This window comes from Leiobunum rupestre, chromosome 4 (assembly GCF_980474605.1).
Source record: "Leiobunum rupestre chromosome 4, qqLeiRupe1.1.hap1, whole genome shotgun sequence".
NCBI lineage: Eukaryota > Metazoa > Arthropoda > Arachnida > Opiliones > Sclerosomatidae > Leiobunum > Leiobunum rupestre.
The window spans coordinates 25,260,938-25,288,661 of record NC_143387.1 but is presented as its reverse complement, the minus strand read 5'-3'; the positions used below and the strand labels follow the sequence as shown (position 1 = coordinate 25,288,661).

General features: G+C 36.2%; 1 protein-coding gene across 1 annotated transcript in view; it reads left to right on the top strand.

Moving 5' to 3' along the window:
* The window catches only part of LOC149947253 (alpha-1A adrenergic receptor-like), a 101,833-nt gene that overhangs the window by 24,803 nt on the left and 49,306 nt on the right, over window positions 1–27,724 (top strand). The window contains exons 2-5 of the mRNA XM_090171714.1: window positions 11,103–11,311; window positions 11,371–11,656; window positions 11,741–12,011; window positions 12,081–12,396. Coding sequence (XP_090027840.1) covers window positions 11,179–11,311; window positions 11,371–11,656; window positions 11,741–12,011; window positions 12,081–12,396 — 1,006 coding nt within the window. The 5' untranslated portion in view covers window positions 11,103–11,178. The remainder of the gene's footprint in view (window positions 1–11,102; window positions 11,312–11,370; window positions 11,657–11,740; window positions 12,012–12,080; window positions 12,397–27,724) is intronic.

Here is a 27,724-nt window from a genome sequence, read left to right as displayed (position 1 = left end):
TTTTTTCTTATTAGAGTAGTTAAGCAAATTTAGAAAATCCCGTTAAGTTTTTAATTGTACCTTCAGAATGCTTTGAGAGCGAGCTGGCGTTAGGCAAATATACTACTTAACCTATTAGGCACTTTTTCTACGTAGTTACCTATTTTACTTCTCAAAAAAATAAATCAATTATTATTATTGGATTTAATTTATTTCCACTATGTTAAATTTGCTTATTTTTGAGCTACAATTGGATATTCCTTAACAACAATTAAAAAATAAATGCTGAAGCTGAGTAGCTAAGCTACCTTTAATAAACCTTCCCTGATAATTTAAAATACGCGATAACGCCTGTAGAAATACACTGCCCGCAGCGCACTGGTGTTCCGGGTGGAGTGGATTTACAGGGCCTACCTTACTGGCGCCATCTATAGGCTATACTACAAGTAGCCAGAAAAAAGTCAGGGTGTCCAAAGAATGTGGATATATCACTCGTCGTAGATAGAGGAAATATATATACACGTTAAGGTAATAAAAATGTTTGGTATGAGAAGTAAATGAAACTTTCCGCGGCATACAAACCGATGGCTACTGTCAGTTTGCTGATAAGAGCATCTCGGAGGTAGAAGGGACGTGGGTGTAAGGGTCAGAGGTGATAGGCACGCGGAAAGGTCAGTCCACCCGCTCGCCGTCAATTTTACCAGCTAATGCATTCCACCGGGGAGATTCATCCATCTTTTCGGGGCAATAACTTGATGCCTGCAAAGATTAAGCGATGAAAAGGGTTGCTGTCAATCTTTCCGAAATAAACAAGATTCCACGACATTTTCTTCCGCAAGCATTGATGTCATACTACGAAGATGGCCCCGTGTATTCCACGGAATTTGTTTGGATTTTAATTGTACGCTGGGGAAGTTGGTAAAATTATCGAGAAGTCAGTAGGCGTTTCCGAAAAATATCGGATATCACTCGATTTTGTTACTTTTCGGTTGAACAAAATTTGCTAAAGATAATTAGAAGTCGCTCTCAAAATCTCGCGAAGTATTTATCGAAACAAAAAAATTGCTCAAAACCCTTCTGACACGCGACGAATCCACTCAAACTTCTTTCGGAATGAAATTGATAATTAAAGCCTAAATAATCATATTTTGTAGATTCCTAATTCAAAAAAATATATTAGCATTACCAATAAACTTTAAATACATTTTTAATTAAATATAAAGAGGATAAAATATATATTAAGAAAACGGGACTTGAGCTATCTAAACAGTATTTTCCTTGCTCTCCCGTGGAATGAAACGACCACAAAACATGGAATTATAATAATCGCTTATCAGGCGGAAAACCAGGGTTCGATTCCTGATGTCTATGGTGAACATTTTCATTACTATTATTTTTGGTATTATGAAATGCGTATAATTACTATCTATCGATAAAACATTTTTTAAAGCACCAAATTAATTGTTGCATAACCGTTCACGTTCTTACTTACCAAAATAATAGCACGCAACAGATAATCTGAAGCCGCAACTCTAAGAAATAGGGGTGTTTAAAAGGTGTTTAGAAAGTGTTACACCTCGTTCACACCATTTTAACACGTAAAAGTTACTTTATAAATTTGTAAAAATATCGAAACCAGATTCAACACCTTAACCAAACAATAAATCCCGTTTTAAGCACTCTCCACAGTTTGTGAAACAATATATCCAATAACATGTAAACGCACCTTTAATCAGTTATGACGCACCCTTAAAGCGTTAAATCACACCTTTATAAGTGTTAATAAGCCCTTTTGTTAGAGTTAAATCACACCTTTATAAGTGTCAATAAGCCCTTTTGTTAGAGTTAAATCACACCTTTATAAGTGTCAATAAGCCCTTTTGTTAAAATTAAATCACACCTTTATAAGTGTCAATAAGCCCTTTTGTTAGAGTTAAATCGCACCTTTAAAAGTGTTAATACGCCCTTTATTAAGAGTTAAATCACACCTTTAAAATTGTTAATACGCCCATTATTAATAGTTAAATCACACCTTTATAAGTGTCAATAAGCCCTTTTGTAAGAGTGAAATCACACCTTTAAAAGTGTTAATACGCCCTTTTGTAAGAGTTAAATCACACCTTTAAAAGTGTTAATACGCCCTTTTGTTAGAGTGAAATCACACCTTTAAAAGTGTTAATACGCCCTTTATTAAGAGTTAAATCACACCTTTAAAAGTGTTAATACGCCCTTTATTAAGAGTTAAATCACACCTTTATAAGTGTCAATAAGCCCTTTTTAAGAGTTAAATCACCCCTTTAAAAATGTTAATACGCCCTTTTTAATAGTTAAATATACACTTTGTTCAATGGTTTTTTTAACTAATAAAAGTTTTTTTTAACTCTTCAAAAATAGCATAGTAACACCATTAAAATTGTTATCGAGCTCTTATAGGTGCAATGTACATTTCGTAAAGGCATTTTGTCACCTTTTTAGGTGTTATTTTCTCTTACCAAGTGCATTTATACCTTTAAAAGTGTGATTCAACTCTCATCAGGTGCAATTTTTATCTTTTAAAGTGCGCATTTACACCTTTAAAAATGTAATTTTAATACTTAAAGGTGTTATATAACGCTTTGAAAGGGCTTGGAACTCCTTCACGGGTGTGATTTTACTCTTGAAATGGGTGTATTAACACCATAAAAGGTGTGATTGGACGCTTTCAAGGTGCAAAATGATTCTTTAAAGGTGTGTTTATTACACGGTTTTTGGAAATATTTTGTATCACAAACTGGGAAGAATGTTTAAAAAGTGTTGAAATAGTGTGGAAAAGGAATTTTAAATCTCATTTTTTACACCGTATTTTTAAGAAATAATAATACGTGGTTTGATAGCACCGAAAAGTGGGTAATACAACACCCCTAACAGTGTCAAATTTTGACTCATGAAAAAGTGTACAAATAATGTTCAAACGGTTTGAAACAACACCCCATTTTCTTAGAGTGTACAGCCTCTGTTTTCATTGATTCCTGGAAGATATTATTCGCCTACTCCGGGACCGCACCGGAATATTTACCCCCTTACCTGGAGAAAGGAGGGAAAGATTATACCAGGAAAGGTGGAGGGGCGTGGTTTTTATAATATATTATTATAATCAAATTGTTTCAATATAAATATTTTTATTTTTATCGACATTTTCAATCACGGGTATCCATTTTTGCAAACATCTACACTTTAACTTTTATATAATTTTACCGTGATAAAAATATTATGGACCTGTTAGGAATAATATATTATATGTTAACCAGAAAACATTTTGATAATAGTATTTAAAATGATTTTACAATTAAATCTATTAAATTGGATGTTCGCCCTTACGAAAAAATTCTAAAGATTTGAAATCTTATAGATCACAGTGATTCTACAGCCTATAGAGTATTCTATTAAACTCTTAAACGTTTTCTAAAATCAATTCTAAAGTATTTCTATCATAAATTGGAATTGAAAACTATCATATATATATATATATATATATAATAATCATAGAAGACATCTAAAAGTATTCTAAAGAAACAACATATATTTATTCAAATTATCATGAGAGCTCTAAAGATATTATATTGAAAAATCCTTAGAAAATTGATCAACCGTTCTTAAAATATTCTAAAAACCCAAAACTTTTTTATAAAGAATATTCGAAGAAACTTTGATAGAGCCTTTCTAAATGTTTTCTATATAAAGGTTTCGCAAGGGCTGCACATGGAATATTAGAGCTTTAAAGATTTTTAAAACCATCTTAATGTCGTGTAATTCTTGACAGTAAATACCTTTTAAAAATTTATATTAAGTAGGGAACTACTCGTAAAATACTGGATTTGCAGAAAAATAGCCTTGAATAATTCGTATTAAATAGGATTTACTTGAATCTGCGATACGGCTATTGGGAACGGTGAAACTCAATCAGTTTCTGTTTAATCTTGAATGCCTTAGAATTACAACTAAATCGCAGCTATTGCATATGGGGTCAACCATTATCCAAAATAACGGCTAATATCTGTTGGGTACGACCAATCAACAAAGAAACTGTCAACGAAATCGGCTAGTAAGTGTAGGGAGCTGTTGGCTACGCATTTTAACCCGGCCACCTGATGAATTAAAGGCAATAAAGGTCGCTGATTATTTATTTTCATTTATAAGAACTAATTCGAAAAATCACCTGCTAAAATTACGGTTTGTTTTCAACTTAACTATAGCTTATGTGAAAGCGGGTATTGAATGTATAGCTATGATTTTCTTTAATCCGCCATTTTAGGGTAGGCAGTAGACTTCACTCGCTCTAAAGAGGAAAGTGTTATCTATTCGTTCAGAGAATAAATTTAATGAATTATAAATGTGGATAACTGAAACTAGAAACCCGTTTCTCTGTGCAAAAGGTCAAGTCAAAAATTGTGAAGTTTCTACGCGGTATAGCTACATCTATCTACCTCAAATTTTCACTTTGCGCTTACTAGAATTGAAAGATTATTTGGCCTCGGGAATAAACAAAACGTGTACAGATGGGTTACTGATCAACCGCAGTTTAGAATAAAATTGGTACGTGGTTTAATATCTTAATAGTGCCATCTACGGAACAGATATGAAATTAGCTTTTTGGACAAAACCTTAAATAGTCTTATTTCAAACTTTTGTTCTTTTTCTCTTACATTAGAAAACTTGGTAGCGGTACATCGGTCGGTATCAACATCGACCAATTTAAATTAAACCATCAAGACGCGTTCTAGCGTGGGGAGGGCGTCGTGGTCGACCCCTTCCAGAGATTATACGAAATGAAGTGGGGTGACAGCGCCGTCGTAACTAGGGCTAAGGCATTAAAAATTCCATTAAAAGAGAGGTTCAAAAATTCTCGTTGGGTGGTCCGTGTGGGAATTTAACCCTTCCCCCACCCTTGTCCTTTAATTTGATCTGCCCTCCGAAACGGAGTCACTCCGTCTCTCATCTGAGCGAAACTTTAGAACTGGCATTGTATCGCCTTCTCCGAGAATATACTCGCGGTTTTCACCGGAAGGCGACAAAACCTTTGGAAAGGGTAGATTTAGGACGGGCTGAAGTCGCCGAAGTCCGCTGATGAAATTTACCTTTAGAGCGAGCGCTACTATAAGACTAAATATCGTCCACGCACGAAGCGCAATGAAGTTTAAAGAGAGGCCAACTTCGGAAAAAAAAGTTTTTATTCGGTGCTCCGCAGTTAGGCGATACATTTGTAAATATTAAATATTGAAGAGCCGAGGGACTCTAGCCCGTAGTTAGGAGTGTCAGGGAGCGAATGAGGGTCATCTGGAAGACTAACCGAAGGAAGTTTAATCCAATTAGAAATAATATTTTAAGAGCATTCGCACAACCGCCATCAAACTACGATCTACGTATTCCTTCGGGGATTCGCAAGATTTTATTTCCAAATACTGTCGAATCTCGAATTTGGAAATTTTAATTTCCAAAATACCACTACGGTGAAAGGAAAAAAAAATTCTAGAAATAAACTGTGACTGCTCTCAAAGGCTAGTCGACCTTCCAATTTCTAAGTTAGAAGAAACCACCTATGGACTGTGAGAATGATGATAAAATACGCTAAAAAGTAGATTAGTCCATAATTAAAAGGGATAATATAGCTAAATCCTAAACAAATTTGAAGAAATTAAAAAACTAATAACTCGTACCAATAGGTCTTCGAGCAAACAAAAAACGTGAAACTCGGATCAAATAGATCTTCGAATAATAAATTAAATTAAAAATAAATCATTTTATAATCCTTCTCACAGTCCATAGGTGGTTTCTTCTAACTTAACTTATCGTATATACTATGCTCCACCACACTCCCCCCTTTTCGGCTTTCTGTTGCTATATGCAACGCGTTTTGAAATTTTTAATGTTTAGGCTTAGTTTCTCTTTTAGATTTAACAGTCGCCAGCCAGATTTCCCGCACGGTACTGATGAGTTCCAAATAGAACGAAACCGGTTCAAATTTGTTTAGGATTTAGCTATATTATCCCTTTTAATTATGGACTAATCTACTTTTTCGCGTATTTTATCTTCCAATTTCTACACTCATATTGCACATTTTATATACTTGTATAGCAATAGCAGCGAAATGATTATTGTATTATTTTATAATATTTTATTTTAATTCTATTGTTATATTATATCAAGAATTTATTTCTACTTAAGGATAATATGTTGGGACGATATTTAGAATTGATTATCTCATGAAAATTTTAATGTTTAGGCTTAGTTTCTCTTTTCGGTGTAAGAGTCGCGAGCCAGATTTCCCGCACGGTACTGAGGAGTCCCAAATGTGACGAAACCGGTCTACCGTTGTTATTTATGGCTATTTTATTTTATTTAGTTTTTCACTCGAAGATCTATTTGGTCCGAGTTTCGCGTCTTTTTGTTTGCTCGAAGACCTATCGGTACGAGCTATTTGTAAGTTTTTTTAATTTATTTCTTCAAATTTGTTTAGGGTTTAGTTTTATTATCCCTTTTTTAATGGACTAATCTACATATTCGCTAATTTTATCTTCCTTTGAAATGCAGTCCATAGGTGGTTCCTTTTAACTTAACATATCTCATTGGTTCACCAAAAACTGACGTCCTCCAACGCGATTGAAGCACACGGTGGTGAAATATTTCCTCCCTTCTCGTGTTTGGGGAAATTTCACCATATATATCCCTATATTATTATATTTTTAATATTATTATAGTATTATATTATTATTAATTTATTAGGATAAGTGGAGATATTATAATTTTTAATTTCCATAATTCAAAAGCCATTTCTGTAAACTAATTAAACGTATTCGGTAAACTAAATAAATGTATTCCGAGCTGTCCATCGGGATTTTGGAATCGACTCAAAATAATTAATAATCTAATTTTCTAATATTTTCCTGTTCGTCCAATCTTAAAAGGTAATCTTAATGTGTTGCAATCGGATGCGAATTTGTCTTTCGGGAAAATATAGGGACTACATAAGACTCGTGAACCTTTATTAGTCGGATGTTATTAAAATATTTAAGACGTTGATAATTTTTAAAAATAATGTAAACTTCGTGGATTGTTTATTAAATACAAGATGTCACGGACATTTAAGTGCACACAATCCCCCCAATGTATTAACTATATTTTAAATATTAAACTTAAATTTGAACAAATTTCCAATCATCTTGTACATTAATGGCTTTAAAAGTCGTTTGAGGACTTAGGCCTAAGGGGTTAGCCTAGCTGATAATTATTATTATTTATTATTATTATTAACTTCAAAAATGAATTTTTACCTGGTTTTGGAAATAAAGTAGCGAAACACGAACACGTTAATTTAAATTAATTTTTAGAGAAACCAAAATATTCGCGTTACCTGGTTTCGGAAATATGGTAGCGAAACACGAACACGTTAATTTAAATTAATTTTTAGACAAACAGAAATATTCGAGTTACCTGGTTTCGGAAATATGGTAGCGAAACACTAACACGTTAATTTAAATTAATTTTTAGAGAAACCAAAATATTCGAGTTACCTGGTTTCTGAAATGTGGTAGCGAAACACGAACACGTTAATTTAAATTATTTTTTAGAGAAACCAAAATATTCGCGTTACCTGGTTTCGGAAATATGGTAGCGAAACACGAACACGTTAATTTAAATTAATTTTTAGACAAACAGAAATATTCGAGTTACCTGGTTTCGGAAATATGGTAGCGAAACACTAACACGTTAATTTAAATTAATTTTTAGAGAAACAAAAATATTCGCGTTACCTGGTTTCGGAAATATGGTAGCGAAACACTAACACGTTAATTTAAATTAATTTTTAGAGAAACCAAAATATTCGCGTTACCTGATTTCGGAAATATGGTAGCGAAACACCAACACTTTAATTTAAATTAATTTTTAGAGAAACCAAAATATTCGAGTTACCTGGTTTCGGAAATATGGTAGCGAAACACCAACACTTTAATTTAAATTAATTTTTAGAGAAACCAAAATATTCGAGTTACCTGGTTTCTGAAATGTGGTAGCGAAACACGAACACGTTAATTTAAATTAATTTTTAGAGAAACCAAAATATTCGCGTTACCTGGTTTCGGAAATATGGCAGCGAAACACCAACACTTTAATTTAAATTAATTTTTAGAGAAACCAAAATATTCGAGTTACCTGGTTTCGGAAATATGGTAGCGAAACACTAACACGTTAATTTAAATTAATTTTTAGAGAAACCAAATTATTCGCGTTACCTGGTTTCGGAAATATGGTAGCGAAACACTAACACGTTAATTTAAATTAATTTTTAGAGAAACCAAAATATTCGCGTTACCTGGTTTCGGAAATATGGTAGCGAAACACCAACACGTTAATTTAAATTAATTTTTAGAGAAACCAAAATATTCGAGTTACCTGGTTTCGGAAATATGGTAGCGAAACACTAACACGTTAATTTAAATTAATTTTTAGAGAAACCAAATTATTCGCGTTACCTGGTTTCGGAAATATGGTAGCGAAACACTAACACGTTAATTTAAATTAATTTTTAGAGAAACCAAAATATTCGCGTTACCTGATTTCGGAAATATGGTAGCGAAACACCAACACTTTAATTTAAATTAATTTTCAGAGAAACCAAAATATTCGAGTTACCTGGTTTCGGAAATATGGTAGCGAAACACTAACACGTTAATTTAAATTAATTTTTAGAGAAACCAAATTATTCGCGTTACCTGGTTTCGGAAATATGGTAGCGAAACACTAACACGTTAATTTAAATTAATTTTTAGAGAAACCAAAATATTCGTTACCTGATTTCGGAAATATGGTAGCGAAACACCAACACTTTAATTTAAATTAATTTTTAGGGAAACCAAAATATTCGAGTTACCTGGTTTCTGAAATGTGGTAGCGAAACACGAACACGTTAATTTAAATTATTTTTTAGAGAAACCAAAATATTCGCGTTACCTGGTTTCGGAAATATGGTAGCGAAACACGAACACGTTAATTTAAATTAATTTTTAGACAAACAGAAATATTCGAGTTACCTGGTTTCGGAAATATGGTAGCGAAACACTAACACGTTAATTTAAATTAATTTTTAGAGAAACCAAAATATTCGCGTTACCTGGTTTCGGAAATATGGTAGCGAAACACCAACACTTTAATTTAAATTAATTTTTAGAGAAACCAAAATATTCGAGTTACCTGGTTTCGGAAATATGGTAGCGAAACACCAACACGTTAATTTAAATTAATTTTTAGAGAAACCAAAATATTCGAGTTACCTGGTTTCTGAAATGTGGTAGCGAAACACGAACACGTTAATTTAAATTATTTTTTAGAGAAACCAAAATATTCGCGTTACCTGGTTTCGGAAATATGGTAGCGAAACACGAACACGTTAATTTAAATTAATTTTTAGACAAACAGAAATATTCGAGTTACCTGGTTTCGGAAATATGGTAGCGAAACACCAACACGTTAATTTAAATTAATTTTTAGAGAAACCAAAATATTCGCGTTACCTGTTAACAATGCCGGCGAGGGCATGATATTTCCAATCGATGGACGTATCATGAGTAATTGTGCGAACACTGGCGGCAGCAGCGGCGGCGGTGGACACAGTACGGAAACTAATACACACGAATCCCTAGGGATTGTGTGTAAAAACACCAGTCTTAAAAATTCACGAAGTTTACGATCCTTTTAAATATTAATAAACTTCTAATGTCTGGAAAATTTATTGTTACGACGAGGGATCGATCATTGTTTCGTTCGTATGTTATAAAGAAAAATGTTAAAGTAATAATAAAATAATAATATTAAAAACGAAGTAACAACAACTATTTTGTAGGAATGATCGAACCAAGACTATAGACTGATAACGAATTAAAAGTTCTAGCATTTTATACAATTTAATATAGGCCACTAGATGCAATTCCGCAAATTAAATTTAACCGATTTCCGACGTTTAAGTTAGTTTAAAAATATAGAAAAACAGCCGTCGAAAAACACGTATTTTGGCATAACGACCAAGACGTTCTTTCTTGCGTCATCAAAGAGCGAACTTGTCCGAAAATGAAAACGTGGATAGAATCACGAGTCATCATTACACGTCAAGCTAGCAAACGTTTCCCGAAAACCCGCGACAAATTCAACAACATCAAACGGAAAATATCCTTGAACTTTGAAGGGCGAGTGATATCTCAAAAGACCCTAAAAAGTAACAAAACGTAAAAGAAAAACGAAGCAATATCCCCTTTGTATTATTTATGGAAAAAAATACAAAAGGAAATTGGAGAAAAAAACGTCGTTTATGCCTCCTCCCAACGGCGCGCGATTCCGTCGTTGAATTTTGTTTTCGTTAACTCGAAGGCTTACCACTGTTCCAAGAATGTCAAGAAAGAGAACGAGAAATAAAACAGGCTATAGGACTACTATTCGAAGATAGATCTAAAAGAGTAGTGGCGTATCTAGAGTGCGGGAAAGGGACGCTATCGGACAAGAAGTGGGCGGATGGATTTAATGTCAACCGACGGCTGCTGACTACGGAGCAGGATTCTTACACGCTTTTAAAGAGTCCCGAGCGCTATATACGTCGCTTCCTCGAAGAAGGTAAACTTAATTCGCAGACTTTACCCCGTCCCCCGGCTTTCGCCAACCATAGCTGGAGACTCGTCGAAAGAACTAACAAAGCCGAGAGCGTCGAATCGCTGGCGCTTACACGATTCATTAGATCCTTCGGCGGACGACATGATGGACGAGTGGAGAACCACACTGGCCGAGAAAGGCAGCCGAGAGAAACCGGAAAAAAATCTTTCAAAATCGCCTTCTTCCATCCGTTTCTTCTTTCTAAAGTTTAATGACTTAGAAATTTGGACCCTCCGTATCCTAAAAGACATTTTAGTTACAGACGGGTGCCATCGCCACCGCCGTGGTCTAACCTACTGTTTGAACTTTTTTTCGGCCGTTGAAGGAGTCTTTAAGAACTAATTAGTTTAGAAACTTTGCTTCGTGCCCGGGGTCTAAGAAACACTTTGAAAAGATAAAGAATTGACGGCCATATTTGGGTTTTAAATAGTTTTCCCGAATTTCTTTTCTAGATTACGCGGCGAGGTACAACGTCATGGGTCAAAGTGTCATTAGAGAACGATCGACGTTAGTCGCTTAAGAGCGGTCATGGCGGAGAACATCTCGGCCGGAAATGTGAGCACCGTGACTTCCGGTCGCGAGTGGGGCGACGTGAACGGCATCGAATCATGGATGGAGCCTAGCATTAATTCGGCCCAGTTGGCCCTCCTAGTCACCAAAGGTAAAGTCTCTATTTTTTGACTTAACTGTCTTTAGCTTTACAGCCGCGTTTCGCTCTAGGTCTGATACTTTTCGTCATAATTCTGTTGACCATCGTTGGCAATCTGTTGGTGCTTTTGGCCGTATGTCTGGAGTCTTCTCTTCGCAGCGCTACCAACTGTTTCTTGGTCAATCTAGCATTGGCGGACCTCCTATTAGGCCTCAGCGTCTTACCATTCTCGGCGACTCTGGAACTGTTGAGGAAACGATGGTTCTTCGGTGAGATCTTTTGCTCCGTTTGGGCCGCGACTGACGTCCTCTGTTGCAGCGCCTCCATCATCAGCCTCTGCGTCATCAGCGTTGATAGGTGAGTTCATTGTTGTCCCGTTACATTTCTCACAACAACTGAAAGAAGATAACAGACTTCAATCGTCGAATTCGGTATTCTCAGGTACATAGGTGTTAGTCGACCTTTGACCTATTCGTCAATCGTGACGGAGAAGAGAGCCATCGTCGTGTGCGTCTTCGTCTGGGGATTAGCTTTCGCAATTTCCGTAGGACCGCTACTGGGCTGGAAGGACCCTCCCAAAACGGACCCTTACACGTGCGAAGTGACCAAACAGACTGGATACGTCATATTTTCGGTCTGTTTCTCCTTCTACATCCCAACCCTCATTATCCTTTTCGTCTACCAAAGAATATACAAGGCAGCCGTTAGACAGGTACGTTTCCAGACTAACCATTTCTTTCGACATAATGTAAGTTAACAGCGCGGGTATACTTTATTTCAGACGAAGTTCTTAGAGACGGGAATCAAGACGATCAAACCATCTGGTAGCCATCATGACGCCGAGGAGTTGACGCTGAGAGTGCACGCGGGTGGTGGTTCGTCTTTGGCCTCCGCGGGAAACAACTCCCACTCTGGAAGGTCCATGTCGACTCCGGGCAACAACGGCGCCTTGGACTCGAAGGGAGGTGGCTTGCATTCGGCTTTGCAAGGACGAATCATCAAATTCAAGCGGCAGAAGAAAGCGGCCAAGACGCTGGGAATTGTCGTCGGGGTCTTCATCATTTGCTGGTTTCCCTTCTTTTTTCTACTTCCGCTCAGTGAGTACCGCTAATTTTAAATTTCTTTCGAACTCCATTGTTTTTAAGCTAAAAATAGATTTATAGTCTTTGAATACGTGATGTCTCATTGCGTAAAATTCATCGTTATAATAATTAAGAACCCAAGAATCAATTAAAATTAAAAAGCTGAAAAGACAGAACTTTCATTTCTTATATAAATAATGACTAAACATAAAAGGATAAAATAAAATAACATTCAGAACTTATATAAACAGCTAACTTTCCTAGTTGTAGAGGTCTGGTGTACAATGTCTAAATTATAACTTTGTCAGTAGAATTTTGCAAATGCCATAAACTTACTTAGTTTTCCTCTAAAGGTCGATTTTTCTCGTTCTACGCATTTGCCACTTTAAATTCTGCAATGCTGTTAGACGCGAAAGATACTCCGTTTGTTTGAACCAGGCTTTTAAGTCACTAATCCGCAAATAATTTATCTCAAGTGGAAACGGATAGCACTTCCCTGTTTAAATCGACCCTAAGATTTATAATGTAAAATCAAAAATAACAATATGATTCTCTTAAATATAGTAAATACAAAGACTTTTTATTTTTAACTAAACTTATAAACGTAAATTTAAGGATGATGAACCCAATAAAAATTTTCTGAGATGATAAATGTATAAAATAGTTTTCCCATCTGGCAAATCCATCATAATTCTACCCTGGACAAATTTACGGGTTACTCGGAAACTTCCACGCTACCATTAATTCCGCGGAGGCAAGTTTCCTGAAAAACGACGGTTTCGGAGGCAGTATAGAAAAAATAAGCCGAGTAATTCGCAGTCAATATTCATAAATCTGAATATTACTTTCGTTTCGAGAGGCAACGCGGTGGGGATGGGACGGAGGAAGACTATTGAAATATGGGAAAGGCCATAAACTCAGCCTCTCCTCCTCATCTCCATCTTTCCAAGCTGCCTCTGCTCGTCTCGGGAAAACCTTCCTCAAGTAGGTCAAAAAAAGAGAGAGGGAGAGTCAGAAAATGAATCTCCGGATGACGAAGAAGTGCCGAGTCGCGGAAAGGTGTTGAAAAGAGTCTTCACACTTTCCAGAAGGAGTTACTCGTCTTTCGTACCGAGAGTAGTTTGAAGGCTTTGCTACGGCGGTTGCGTGACGCGCCACTCGACTATAAGGGGAAATCTAACTCGCCTAAAAAGCGTGGCTCCCGAGGAAGGCTTTTTGCATATTAGGCCTATCTCGGTGATTGAAGATACAAAGAAGCCGACGATACTTGTTTCGGATGATGCATGGACGCAAACTCGTACGCGCGTTTGACGAAGGTATAGCGAGTAATGAAAACTTTACCCATTTTTTGTTAATATACACTTTGAAAATATGTCAAATTAAATTTTTTCATAACGGCGTGTGTCGTGGAGTGAAGTAAAAAGAAAAACAAATTGAGAAATTGCGTCGGTAAATTGGTAGATTCCCCTCAGGTATATATGTTGACATTTCTAGGCCCGGCTTTTTAACTAAACCAACACAAAGGGACTCGGTTTTCTTTAGAAATGGTTACAAAAGGGGGTTCGTTTCCACATTTACACTGCCACCCCCCCTTTTCTACGTATAAAGAGAAACAAATTCTCCGAGAGGGGGAGCTGCTGTTTCCTAAAGTGAGGAAAGATCGAAATGAAAATGTGGCCGCCGCCGTTGTCCGGCGCCGAAAGAGAGGGAAAGTGGTTGCTAGGATTGCCAATGAACACCTCGTTAAGCAAATTGTTCTTTAACTTTTACTGGGAGCTCTTCTGGGCTTTGAATTTATATTTCCATGCCTAACTCTCTCCCGCAAAAAGGAAAGTGCAATTCTTCTCCCCCGACGCGAACGTGAGTTAGAAAAGCAGTTACTTGACCCCCCCCCCCCGCTAATTTTCAACCACATTTTCCTCGTCGTTAACTGTCGGGAATCTTGTAGCCATGGGCGGTATGCCATGTGAAAAAGTAGCTTGTATCTAGTTCACGGGTTTTAAATTTAATTCGAACATAGATTTGCACGAAGATTTGGATGGGAACTGTGAAAAAAGTAGTTACTCGTGTAAATTAGCCATACATAGGATAATTTCGTCAACGATTGTTAATACAACTTACAAAGAAAAATTAATATAATGCATAAAATATTGAAAACCCTTAAAAGTAATTTCATGTAGAAATGACGAATAGACGCTAAAATAAATTATTAGCTTGCAAATAAAAACCGTTTAAAGGAAAGGTTTTAAAATTAAAAACGTGTGAATCTCGATGATAGCGCGCATTTACAAGTGTAATTATTTATAAATTTAAAGGTTAAGGCGTTGTAAATTATTATTATAGGAAAAAGCTCAGCTACGCTGAGTATAGATATGATATATACGTAGACCTGAGTCATTCGTTGCGGCCAAGAAGGGACAGGTATTTGAGAGGTTAATAAATTGTTTTAAATGTAAATTAATTCCAATAAATTTTATTTTTGGTGTTACACACATACGTAATTTACGAGGCTACCGTATACCTTTAAAATTGTGTAGTTTTGGAATATCGCCTTCTAGTGACCGATGCTGTATTTATATATCAAAACACATTAAAAACTACATAACCGTAATGGCAACCACAATTGTTTACTACCCGTAAACCGCGTATTTGATTAATAAATAAACGTTGAAATTTTAACAAAGTGTACAACACCAATGTACAAATGTCATCTTATATATTGCTGTTTTCCTTTTCAGCCTATATATATTTTTCAAAAACATTTTCGCGTGAGTACAATACAGCTAGTAATGTTGTTCTACATTTTTTAGTTACACAATGAAATTAAGCATTATCCAAAATCCCTATTTTAAATTAAAATTTGTGATCCCCTCCTAGTGATCACTGTGTTTTCTAAACAACTTTATCAGGATTAGTTTTGGAATTGTATAATGAAAATGTATATTTAATATGTGCACAGTCTACATCTACGCAAATTTTCTGACCAAAATAATTTCTTGGAATATTTAGATTATTATAGAGTGGGTGAATCGTTTTTAATTTTAGTAAAGCATTCCTAACTAAATTTATATCCACCACTGATTGCGAAACAGTTTTATTCTTGGTAGGCAGCCCATTCACTATAATAAATAATTGATGATCAGTAGGTAAATGTTTAGGATTCATTTCCACACTTTCAGTGAAGGGAAGAGGCAAATAAACTGCGCAACTTCTAACGGCTCTCGTTAATCCAGAATGGTTAAAGGGCAAAGCAAGTGAGCTGTCATTTGCGTGAATATGTATGCAAAGTGCGAAATTTACGGTAAACTCTGCGTGGTCTCGCCAGTACCGAGTGGGGGTGTAGGGGGTTAAAAAGCACGTTGTTTTTTCTTTATATTGCCACAGAGCTTGCGTTGCCCTTTAACAATATTTTCCCCCAATAGTGTATGTAAAAACGGGTTAATTTTTCCATAGCGTTACGGTGGGGGAAGGAAGAGGTTTTAATGTTAAACTCGAGACTACCTATATATACACACAGACGACCGTCTGTGTGTCTAATTATTAGACACACAGCTATTAGACTCTAATAGCTAGATAAAAATAAATTAAGTAAGAAACTAGACGACTAGTTTTGCATACTATTCGGGAGCTTCATTAGATCTGATCATAAGTGTATAATAATTTACATAAGTGTGACACTTCCTTTTCTTCACATGCAAAAGTTTCACTGAAAGCTATTCACAAGACAGACCACATTACGGGCTTCGTCACCGTTTTGCGTCCGCTTGCTAACGTGTCACAAGTAGCCTTTGACAACGCCTCGCTAGGGAGAGATTTTCATCTATGGATGACATCATTCCGTTACTAGCTCTCAATAAATATTCCCCAAAGTGGCAAACTTATAGAATAATATTAATTATTAATACGGAAAATCAGTTCCGTTGGTAAAAAACTACATACAGACGTATCAAGAGGTATATAAAAATATATATGCACAAATTAAGCTTTAAAAATAATGTGAACACTTTTAAAAATAACTTTTGATAAACAATTACGTATTCAACATTGGCCAATGAGGTTGCTTAGAGATTCTCTTACATTTAATTTTAAATGATATGATCAGTTTTATAGGGTATGTCTATTTTATCGAAGTTTGGCTGTATATATTGGTGTATGACGTTCTCCAGCGGTACGACCTGATGAAGCTCCCGAATGGGACGCGAAGCTAGTCGTCTAATTTTTAATTTTTTTTTTTTTACAAACAGTGGTTTTTACTTTATTTATATTTATCTAGCTGTTATTATTTATTCTAATCATAAAATCGAATCACGTGGGTTTAGCAATATTTATCTGCCAATTTATACAATGAACCGTTGATGTTTTTCAAATCATGGACCAAGTATCAAATTAGACTCTCTGTTCCGGATAATTTGACACGGAAGGTGTGGTCTAAGTCTGAAGGCTTACTGAAGTACATCAGCCGCCTTAAAGCGCCTCAAGAATTCCGTTCAACTATCACTACGATAATCTTACAATCCCGAAGTGTAACCAACCGATTTTGTTCAAACTCGGGGGATTGGTAGACCTTCATGTATCATGAAAAATCGTAAAGGGAATTTATTCAATGGGCAACCGTTTTGCCATGGCAACGAAAAATGTTTTTGACAACCCAAAATATTAAATTTTCCCATTGAAAATAATATGGGATTTTGACCTCAAACTGATCAAAAGTTGATCAATTTTGATGTTTTTTTGTCAATTTTTATCTAGTTTTTCTATTTTTGGCATTTTCGAAATTTTGAAATTTGTTAAAATTTTTCACAGGGCCCCCCCGGTCCTAGGAATCGGTCAGAATCCCATGTTATTTTCAATGGGAAAATTTCCATTTGTTGTTGTCAAAAACGTTTTTCGTTGCCAAAGCAAAACGGTTGCCCATTGAAAAAATTCCTTTTAGGATTTTTCAAGTTACATGAAGGTCTACCAATCCCCCGAGTTTGAACAAAATCGGTGGGTTACACTTCGGGATGTCTCCTTGTTAGTCTGGGCTTATAGGTGCAGTACGTGCGACAAAGTTAGGTTAGGCTTAGTTCACCAAGTTTAAAAATGAAATGGATTCCAGTGAATTTTATTTAAAAACCTTAGCCATATGCGGCTAACTTTTTATTTTAATTTAACACAATGGTAATTACCAATACTTAAAATTTTAAAGAACCAATTTCAAAAATAAAAGGTCTAAGACTTACAATTGTTAGTAAGCCCAATCATTTAACCGAAAACAACGGCGCCATTTTGTCAAAATTGAACTTGAACGCTCCTACAAACCACGGCGGAAATCGATTTCAGCGACGCCAAGTTTGTCCACATTGAACTAAAAGTAACCGTGATTTTCCTATTCTCAGTATTAACGCGTACTTTTTAAAGCCTGAACAGTGAGTCATCTTGGATTCATGGTCCATGTTCAAATCAATTTCTTTTCAGATCTAAACAGTCGCTGTTATTAGTAGTTAAAAGACCTATTTTGGTCCTCGTAAAAGACAGCGCGTCATATAAGAAATCATATATGTCACTATTGACATCGAATCCCAAGGTAAATTAATCACGAAGTTGAGGAAGGAACGGTAGGCAAAGTCACTCGGGGATATGATTTGGGGCGGAAGACTCCCGAACCGGACGTATGTCAACGATTCGACATCTATCGAACGCAAGCATTCTCCGCCTTACATCGATTGCGGTAGCCATACGGCGCCAAATAGAAGCGTCGGTCAGTCTTTCATTTTAGGGAAATCTACTTTTAATAGGACTAGAAAGTAGGTCCATTATCTACTGTCGATTTTATAAATAAAAGAGGATCCTTTTGAGCCGGGCCGCGAAGCAACGGTTCGAAACGGGAATTCTTCTCTTATTTCAAAGAGACTAACGGGATCAAAACCTCCGATTCTTTTTAAACGAAGAGCTTTAATTGAATTTTCTTTCGTAAAGGAAAAGCGTTTCTTTTTATTACTACCGCCGGCCAATTAATATTTACTTCCGCTTTGATGGGCTGAATGCGACGAATCACTTTTCGAATTAAAAGCCCGCGCGTCCTAGGGGACTAGCAATAATACCCGTAATACCACTGAATGTATTTAAATGTTAAAAATTTAACAATTAACCCGAAGGAAAAGTACATTAAACATCCCACGTAAATGCTTCAAACCTCTAAAGTAAATTCGACGTAAAGAGAGAGAGAGAGAGAGAGATTCGAAACTCTAAAACAGGAACGGATATATTAAATTTTGGAATTCCTGAGGCTTTATGGAAGAACCGAAACATTCGAAATGTTGAGCCTAGAGCAATATACGCGTATAATGAAATAGGGACTCGTAGCCGTCGATAAATTTCCCGGTATTCCGTCGGCGGTGGAATGGGTTGCGAGGCTGGTCACACACATATATATAGTGTCGGCGCGTGGATTCGTCTTGAGAGGTTTCTTATATGATGCCTAGATCTATTACAATAAGACCTAAGGGAATGCGCGCCATTACCGAAGGCTAAAAACGGGACTCCCCACGCTTTATTAATACATTCCACGAGATCTAAGAAGAGAGAACGCGACAATGCCAGAACTCAAAAAGATAGCGAGGAGTGGCTCTATCGCGAAGCGTTGTAACTTGTGGCTCCCTGGTGGGGTGACTCGCCTGTATCGGCCGACCCCGAAAGAGCTCTTTCGCAGCTTCGTATAGAACTCTTTGCTGCTCCCGAAAAAGAACTCCGCTCAAAGCCAGATAAAAGAAACAAACGAATCTATACGGATGGCAAAGCGTAAAATTTCAAACGCGTTTTTTTAAATTATTACTATTTTTTTTATTTCTTTCTAGGGTTAGACTGTTTTGTACGTATGTACATATATGAATTTTGTATAGCCAGTTGTGTTGGTCTGAAAAACTCCAACCGAAACTCTTCCTTGAGAAAAAAAAATGGTTTTCCGGTACAACCGCCGTTATTATATCTCCGAGTGAAATCTCCAAACCGTACGACTAATATACTGGCATAAATTTACGATATTTTTTATTTCGCATTCACTTCCCCGTTTATTTTATATTTTTATATTTCGCTAGGATGTTTTGCGTCCGTTTTACGCGTAAAATTCGGGATGAAAAAATAATTTATGTTTTCGAATTGGAAAACATTTTACAGGCGAAAATAAAGTTAGATCAACTTATAGATATTTATTTCAAATGGATTTTCCCAAGGTTGGTCGTTTTCGAAAAAGCGCTTCGGAACGGATAATATTAAAAAACTCAGATACACTTTGGGTGTTTTTCCGAAAAAGATTATTCGAAATCAAAACGGAAATGATACCAAGTTTTGTTTTACTCGTTTTACAATACCGTCGTAATTTAAATACTATTTCCAATAGTGTAAAGTATCGAGACAAACACTTCCAGGGTTCATACAACTGATATCTCCAGGTTTTCCCACGAATATCTCCCTGATTTTTCCAGGTGCAAGATTTACTAAGATTTACAGAGTAACTCATTTCATGGTTATCATTTAAGTTAAATTGGTTCAATATTATAATATAAATGAAGAAATAAAGTCAAATATTTAATAAGAAAAATCTATTGGTGCAAATTTGTATTGAGTAGACCAAACTTTCTGAACCCTCATAAATTTCCCCGATTTTTACAAACAAATTGGAATTTCCCGGACTTCTCTGTCGAAATTCGAATTACCTGATATTTCCAGGTTTTACAGGTCTTTATGAACCCGGAATTTTCCTTATTTAATCCCCAAATAATCGTAAGACAGTCTGAAAATATTATTGGTACCTTGACTAAAATTACTTATCAAAATGCTTTCAAAAGAATGAAATTTATTCCGAAAATATTACATCTCAAATTTTAAATAATGAAATTTGACGTTAATCAGAGTGAAGCGTTAGAAAAATTTCTAAAAAATGTGATAGATAAGAAAACAAGACCGTGAAAAACGAGAAAGATAAACCTTTTTGTAGACTCTTTGGCGCAGCCTAGTGGCTTGTTGGGAAGATAATTCCTAAAATAGTTTGGGGAAAATTGGGAGGTTTATTAAGAATATACAATTAATGGTTAAGCGAGCTGATGTGGGGCAGATTTTATATATCTTATGAGAAAAAGGCAATTGACATATTTTTGTCCCTAAGAACTTTCTATATTAACGCTGATTCCTGCTTCTGGCATTTCAGAATTGCTACGCCCTAAAATCTACACTCTAATACTTTTCAAAATAGCCACGCCCTAAAATCAACGTTCTAATCCTTTTTGAAATGGCCACTTCCCTAAAATCAACGCTCTAATCCTTTTTGAAATAGCTACGTCCCTAAAATCCACGCTCTAATACTTTTCAAAATAGCCACGCCCTAAAATCAACGTTCTAATCCTTTTTGAAATGGCCACTTCCCTAAAATCAACGCTCTAATCCTTTTTGAAATAGCTACGTCCCTAAAATCCACGCTCTAATACTTTTCAAAATAGCCACGCCCTAAAATCAACGTTCTAATCCTTTTTGAAATGGCCACTTCCCTAAAATCAAAGCTCTAATCCTTTTTGAAATAGCCACGTCCCTAAAATCCACGCTCTAATCCATTTTGAAATAGCCACGCCCTAAAATCAACGCTCTAATCCATTTTGAAATGGCCACTTCCCTAAAATCAACGATCTAATCCATTTTGAAATGGCTACGTCCCTAAAATCAACGCTCTAATCCGTTTTGAAATGGCCACTTCCCTAAAATCAACGCTCTAATCCGTATTGAAATGGCCACTTACCTAAAATCAACGCTCTAATCCATTTTGAAATGGCCACTTCCCAAAAATCAACGCTCTAATCCATTTTGAAATGGCCACTTCCCTAAAATCAACGCTCTAATCCATTTTGAAATGGCTACGTCCCTAAAATCAACGCTCTAATCCGTTTTGAAATGGCCACTTCCCTAAAATCAACGCTCTAATCCGTATTGAAATGGCCACTTCCCTAAAATCAACGCTCTAATCCGTATTGAAATGGCCACTTCCCTAAAATCAACGCTCTAATCCGTATTGAAATAGCCACTTCCCTAAAATCAACGCTCTAATCCGTATTGAAATGGCCACTTCCCTAAAATCAACGCTCTAATCCGTATTGAAATGGCCACTTCCCTAAAATCAACGCTCTAATCCGTATTGAAATAGCCACTTCCCTAAAATCAACGCTCTAATCCTTTTCAAAATGACCACGCCTTAAAATCTACGCTTTAATACTATTCAAAACGTCCACACCCTAATCTAAGCTTTAATACGTTTTCAAAATGTTGACGCCCTAAAATCTACGATTTAATACTTTTTAAAATGGCCAAACCCTAAAATCGACCCGGAGCGTCATCTTAAATCCCTGATACATCGGTCTTGTTATAAGTATCTATCGAATTTGGTTGTATATTTGGTTCGCCTCAAATACTTTTATGGAAAATCCAAGGTGTAATACTTAATAAATATAATATTGTATAAAATAACTTACACGGGTATATGTGTACTCTTTTGAAAGCTTTCTCAGCAATAATTTTAATAAAGAAGCAAATAATATTTTTCTACTTCTGTCTTACGTTTATTTTTTGATAAAATATAAAAAGGACATTTTTCACAATATCACCTTCCACTATTTTTGGTGAAATACGCATTTGCTAGCGAAAGCTAAATCTTTTATTAGGTTTTAATATTTTTTGTGTATAACTTAATTTTTAATGCCATTTTGTATGGTAGTGTTAATATATTTATCTATAACATTTGACCTTTTGGCAATAACTGCGTTCGTATAAATGCAGAGTTAGGTATGGTAGGTAGAACGATTTGCCATTTGTTAAATTCGTATAGGTAATGTTTGCCTTGCAGACGTTACAAAAATAGCGTCCAATTTCCACCCGAATTGGGTCAAGTGGCCAATATTTGTTTCACTTATTCTAATGGTCCATTTAATATTCCAACAGAGAGACTGCGTGTGACCTAGCTATTTGTTTCGTTTATTGTAATGGTCCTTTTAATTTCCCAACAGGGGGACTGGAGGGACATTTAAGTACCGATACATTCGCAGCTTCCGTACACCATATTCAAGAAAAAATATGTGACCTATATTATCCCTTTGGACAAGTCTCAGTCCACTAACTTAATATATTTACCCGGGGGGGGGGTGGCAGCTTTAAAGTTTTCATCTCCTACTTTCGGAAGAATGGATTTAATGGTGACCAAGTTTTATCAAGTTTTGACCAATTATTCCTTGGGGATTTTTACGGAGACCCTGCTAAAGAAATACATTCTTTGACAATAGGTGTTTCTATAAAATAAAATGAATAAAAAGTAAAAAAAAATTGAATATGTTGCTCTTACGTCACAAAACGCGGCTTTATTAGTATATTCTTCTCTCGCTCAATTTGCGACTGTAGCGCCCACTCGTAGACTTGTAAAAGCACGGCCAACTTTGATCTCACGCTATAGCGGTCAACCCATTCGTTGAAGTTTCTATGTTAACGTACGAGCAAAGGTATCTGTATGAGTTGAGTGCCCCTAGCGGAATATTATTTTTAGAATAGTTTTTGCATTGAAGCCAATATAAAAAACTGTAAGAGTTCACCGCCACGCTCGAATAGCGGGAAAATCGTCGTTCACGGAGTTTCGGCGAATGGGTTGGCCTTTATAGCGCGAGATCAAAGTTGGCCATGGTAAAAGTAAGGTGATGTGACGTAACGGGCAACGTTTTCTATTTTTTACTTTTTATTCATTTTATTTTATAGAAACATATCTATTAGTAATAGTTAGTGTAGGGAGCTGTTGGCTCGCGTGGCTTGCAGGGCTTGCCACCACCCTCCTACGCATTGTAACCCGGCCACCTGAATTAAAGGCTTGAAAAGTCGCTCGATGACTTAGGCCTTAGGTGGTGCCTTGGGTATTAGCCTAGCTGATTATTATTATTATTATTATTATTATTATTATTGGTTCTAGGTCAAACCCAACTAAATCTACTGAACGAATTGCCAAAAACGTTTGCAAATCCGCTTTGAGTGAATGGCGTTGATGCATTCCAATTTACCGTTACTAAATGAAAGCTTGACTTGGAATCCCAATTGTGAGCTTTTCCCAAAGACGAACGAGGTTAAGGAGAGAAATCTCCGTCTCCGTCCCGGGAGAGCTACAAACGGAATACATGACTATGGGGAAACAAAAGACAAAAAGTCCGCTTTCATTTCTATTAAAGAGATCTCATCCGTTTTAAGCACTTCGGCGTGTAGGTGAAGTGGGGAGGAATGAAGCAAGATACGGGGGCATCTTGGATCCAGCCCATCCCGTTTCTCATCTCGTCGAAGGAAATTTGACTTCTCTTTTTCCTTCCTTCCCGCTCATTCTTTTCTTCGTTCTGTTCCACCAAATAAAAAGTTGGCCACCGTTTTCAGAAACGCGGCTCCGAGGGTTTATCGAGACACTGACGGCCAAATCGGAGGTTCATTGCGATGAGAAAAACGGGAGCTTTCTAGCTTCTCATTCCATTATTCATGTGTTCCCGTTCCTTCGGGGCTTTGTATCCTAGAGATTAACGGGGTGAAAAACCCCATTGATTAGGTTTAATTAATGGTATTTCTTCGACCATGAATTAATACGGATAACGTTCCGACATTGACCGCGAGATGATACGGGCCTCGTATCTACTATCTCGAAGGAAAATATTAACGGTAAATATATGGAAAGTCCATTTTGACGCGCTTGAATAATTTAGCAGCCCCCCCCCCAAACTTATGGCGTATCTATAGTAACTCTGATTTATTGGCAAACGAGCCCTATTTGTCAAGATACGCTTTTGGTGGTTTATCGTAGATTGTGATAATTAAACAGCATTGGAATCTACCGTAATGACCCGTTTGATATAGGTTATATTCGAGAAAAGTATTTAGAATTACTGGTATTTGCCATTTAAAAATTTCAAAAGGGGTTATTATTCCGTCTAGACACTATGATGTGCTTACTTAAAGGATGAGCAGACCCCTAATTTCTTTAACGTTAATTTCAAAAACTCAGACGCCTCTAACAACCAAATAAAAATAAAAATTCAATTATTCTTTGAGTAAATTTCTCAGACCGACGAACAAAACTTTCATTGACGTGGCCCACTTCCACAAATGACCAAGTAGACTATTTTATTCGTGTGCAGAAAACCAAGGACCTTTCGAGCAAATCGTATTACGCTTTTGATTTCTAATGTCGTTCCAAATAAAATCAAGTATTTTACAATAATAATAATAATAATAAGCTAGGCTAATACCCAAGGCACCACCTTAGGTCTAAGTCATTAAGCGACTTTTAAAGCCATGAATTCGGGTGGCCGGGTTACAATGCGTACGAGGGTGGTGGCAAGCCCTTCGTGCCACGCGAGCCAACAGCTCCCTACACTAACTATTATTACCTTCAACCTCAACCAGTTTTTATGGAAGGGGAAACCGAAGAGCTCGGGGGAAGGCTTAAAGGGAGCTTACCGAAGACTCGAAACAATCGAAGGAATATTTGAATTCGCAAACAGTAACCGCTAAGCCTTGGAAGACGCAAAGAAGCGAGGATCGCGAGACAGAGGAAAGGAGGCCGCTAAGACCGGACGAAAGAGAAGAGATTCTGCGAAGCAAAAAGAGAGGGCCTAATTTGGCAGCCGAGGGAATTAAGGGCTGTCTTTAAAAGCGAGCAACTAGAAGAATAAAATCCACTCAAATTATCAACATAATTAAAACTACGGGGCTACAAATTTTTACCTCCTTTCTTTCTTAATTACAAAGTTAAAGAGCGACCCCTTCCCGCCCCCATCATCCCCCCCCCCCCCCCGGCGAGAACCAGGACTGATCATGAAAAATGCAAAGGGAAATAGGCTAAATATAGCGCTACTTTCTTGTAATTTATCACGAGGAAAACTAATTTTCGATAACAGATAATATGAAACCGAAAGTGAAGCTTAGGTTTCATCGTGAATTTATCGCTAAAAAGTATGAAAAATGTAAAATAGCTGATGACCTCATGGGAGATGTCGCGATAAACGGGTCTTTCCGGTACATCTCGACAAACGCAGCTTACTTTGCTGAACTTATTTACAGCCCTTTTTTATCTCATAATTTTGTTAAAATATTCGTCTGCTTCAAATTCTGAATTCCAACTGCTTTTATAGCTCATTGAAATTATGTTTTGGGGTTTAGTTTTTTATATAGTTTTTATATTTTTTTTGGGCAGTTCTAAAAATTCCTTATTTTAGCCTCTGATATTTACAACATAATGAGACCAGTGCTTCCGCATGCGGGGAATTTTTCCCTTTTCCGGGATGTTTCGTCCTTACTAACGGCTAAAAGGGAATAATGCAATTTAAGAGCGAAAACGGGAAAAGTGAGGGAAAACGGCCTTTGCAGGGGGAAATGAGTGAAAAGTGGTCTTTGCACGGGAAGAAAGGGAATTTTTAGCTGTACTTGTATATTTAGTCTATGTTATGAGTCATAGATGTAAAAATTATTTTTTAATACGTTCCTAGTAATGAATGTCATTGATAATAATCCATTTGCGACTTTTGAGGATATATTTTTGCCAAATTATTCCAATGTAAATAATTTTGTATTAAATAAAACCTTACATTTTGAATTATTTTCCGAATTAAACTGAATATCTATATAAATTAGTATTAAAAGCTCCAAAATATAGCGAGGGATAAAAAATGGGAATTTCGAAGTCGAAAACGGGGAAAAAAGGGATTTTTAGAATTGATGAAATTATCCCAAGGGCCAAGAGGGAAATTTTAGATATCAATTGTGGAAGCCTGATTACGAGACAACCTCCCATTTGGAAATAAAGAGGGTTTTTTCAGCTCGATTCATTTGAAAATGGGCTTGGGTGGTAAGATTATTTAAGTTAACAAAACTATTTTAATCAAAGAGCGAATGTTTCACTATACGTAGCAAAATAGTTTTTGGCTTAAGGGACTGGAATTAGGAAACTGTTTTTTGGCTACGCTTGGGTACCTCCGCGACTTAACTCCGCAGTCGTTGAGTTTTTCGCCAAAACGAACAAAAAGCGAGAAGAACCGCGGGACACGAGTTAGAAGACTCTCCTCGAGGACTGAGTAAGAGCGAAAATTGCTGTTCCTGCCGTTCTTCGTGTTTAACACGGCGGAAATTACAACGCATCCAGCTATTCCTAAAATTCCTCGCTTTTACCTTACATTCGTGGAATGGTCTTTTAAGGTTCTTTAAAGACGTTGGTGGTTTTCTTTAAGAAACCGTTATCTGTTCTATAGTGGTACGAAGGTATATATGGCTTACCCGCAAAGCGTACGTTCAATGTTAAGTGCCGTAATAAAAAGACCTTCTTGAAAGGAACTTCGCTATTTTATGGCAGTTTAAGCTGCTTTGAATTTTATAACCTTAGTAAACCGGAGCGAAGGTGATCTCTCAACTCTAAAAGGTTCCAGAGAACTACCATAGATTTTTCCTTTTAATTACTACCAAATGATGCGCAATTTTCTTTTACGTTTAAAACCGATAGTGCCTTTTCAAGTGTGAATGTACGTAAGAATTAAGCCTGGTTTTCACTTGTCGGTTTTTGTGCGGAAAACTTCGGCGTCGACGGAAAATTGGCGATATTTTCCGTCGACGGCGGGTGTAAAGTCAGTCGGTTTCCGGTTTTGTGTCGCGGTTTTGATTTCTATTTTTTCCGCTGAGTTGGACGATTTCGCTCACTGATATCGAAATTTTAATGCTCCTTTAATTAGTTTATATCAAATTAATAGCCATGGTATAATATATTTAATGCGTTCCAAATTAATAACGTTATGTTAATTATTTTTTTCTTATTTTTATATCTAAATTAATTAATTAGGAAGTTTTACCAGGGCTCTCGGTTAAACACTAGTTAGGATAATTGCTATACGTTTTTTCAATGAATAATTCATTTTAGTAATTATTACTGTTATATTGATATTAATTTTAATAATAATGATTTAATATAATGTTATTAAGAACAAAACATTATTAGAATAAAAGTAATTAACATTTAATTAATGTTCAGGACAGCGGTACTTATATAAACAACCAAACTTAAAGTAAATCATACATATTATATTAAGCTTAGGTTCTTTAAAATGTGGAGTGTTATTAAAATTATTCGAACCCGTTCAATATTTGCAAATACAAAAATTACCAAGTGAAAATGCTCTACCGCTGGCTGCGAGTTATAGGTCCGAGTTATCTAGCGAAATCAAAACTCGAACTAAATTTAAGCAGTGTGTTCGCGGTATAATTCAAAAGTCATTCATTAGATCGGGTAAAACTTGCATAAGGAATAAAGCATCAAAGTAATAAA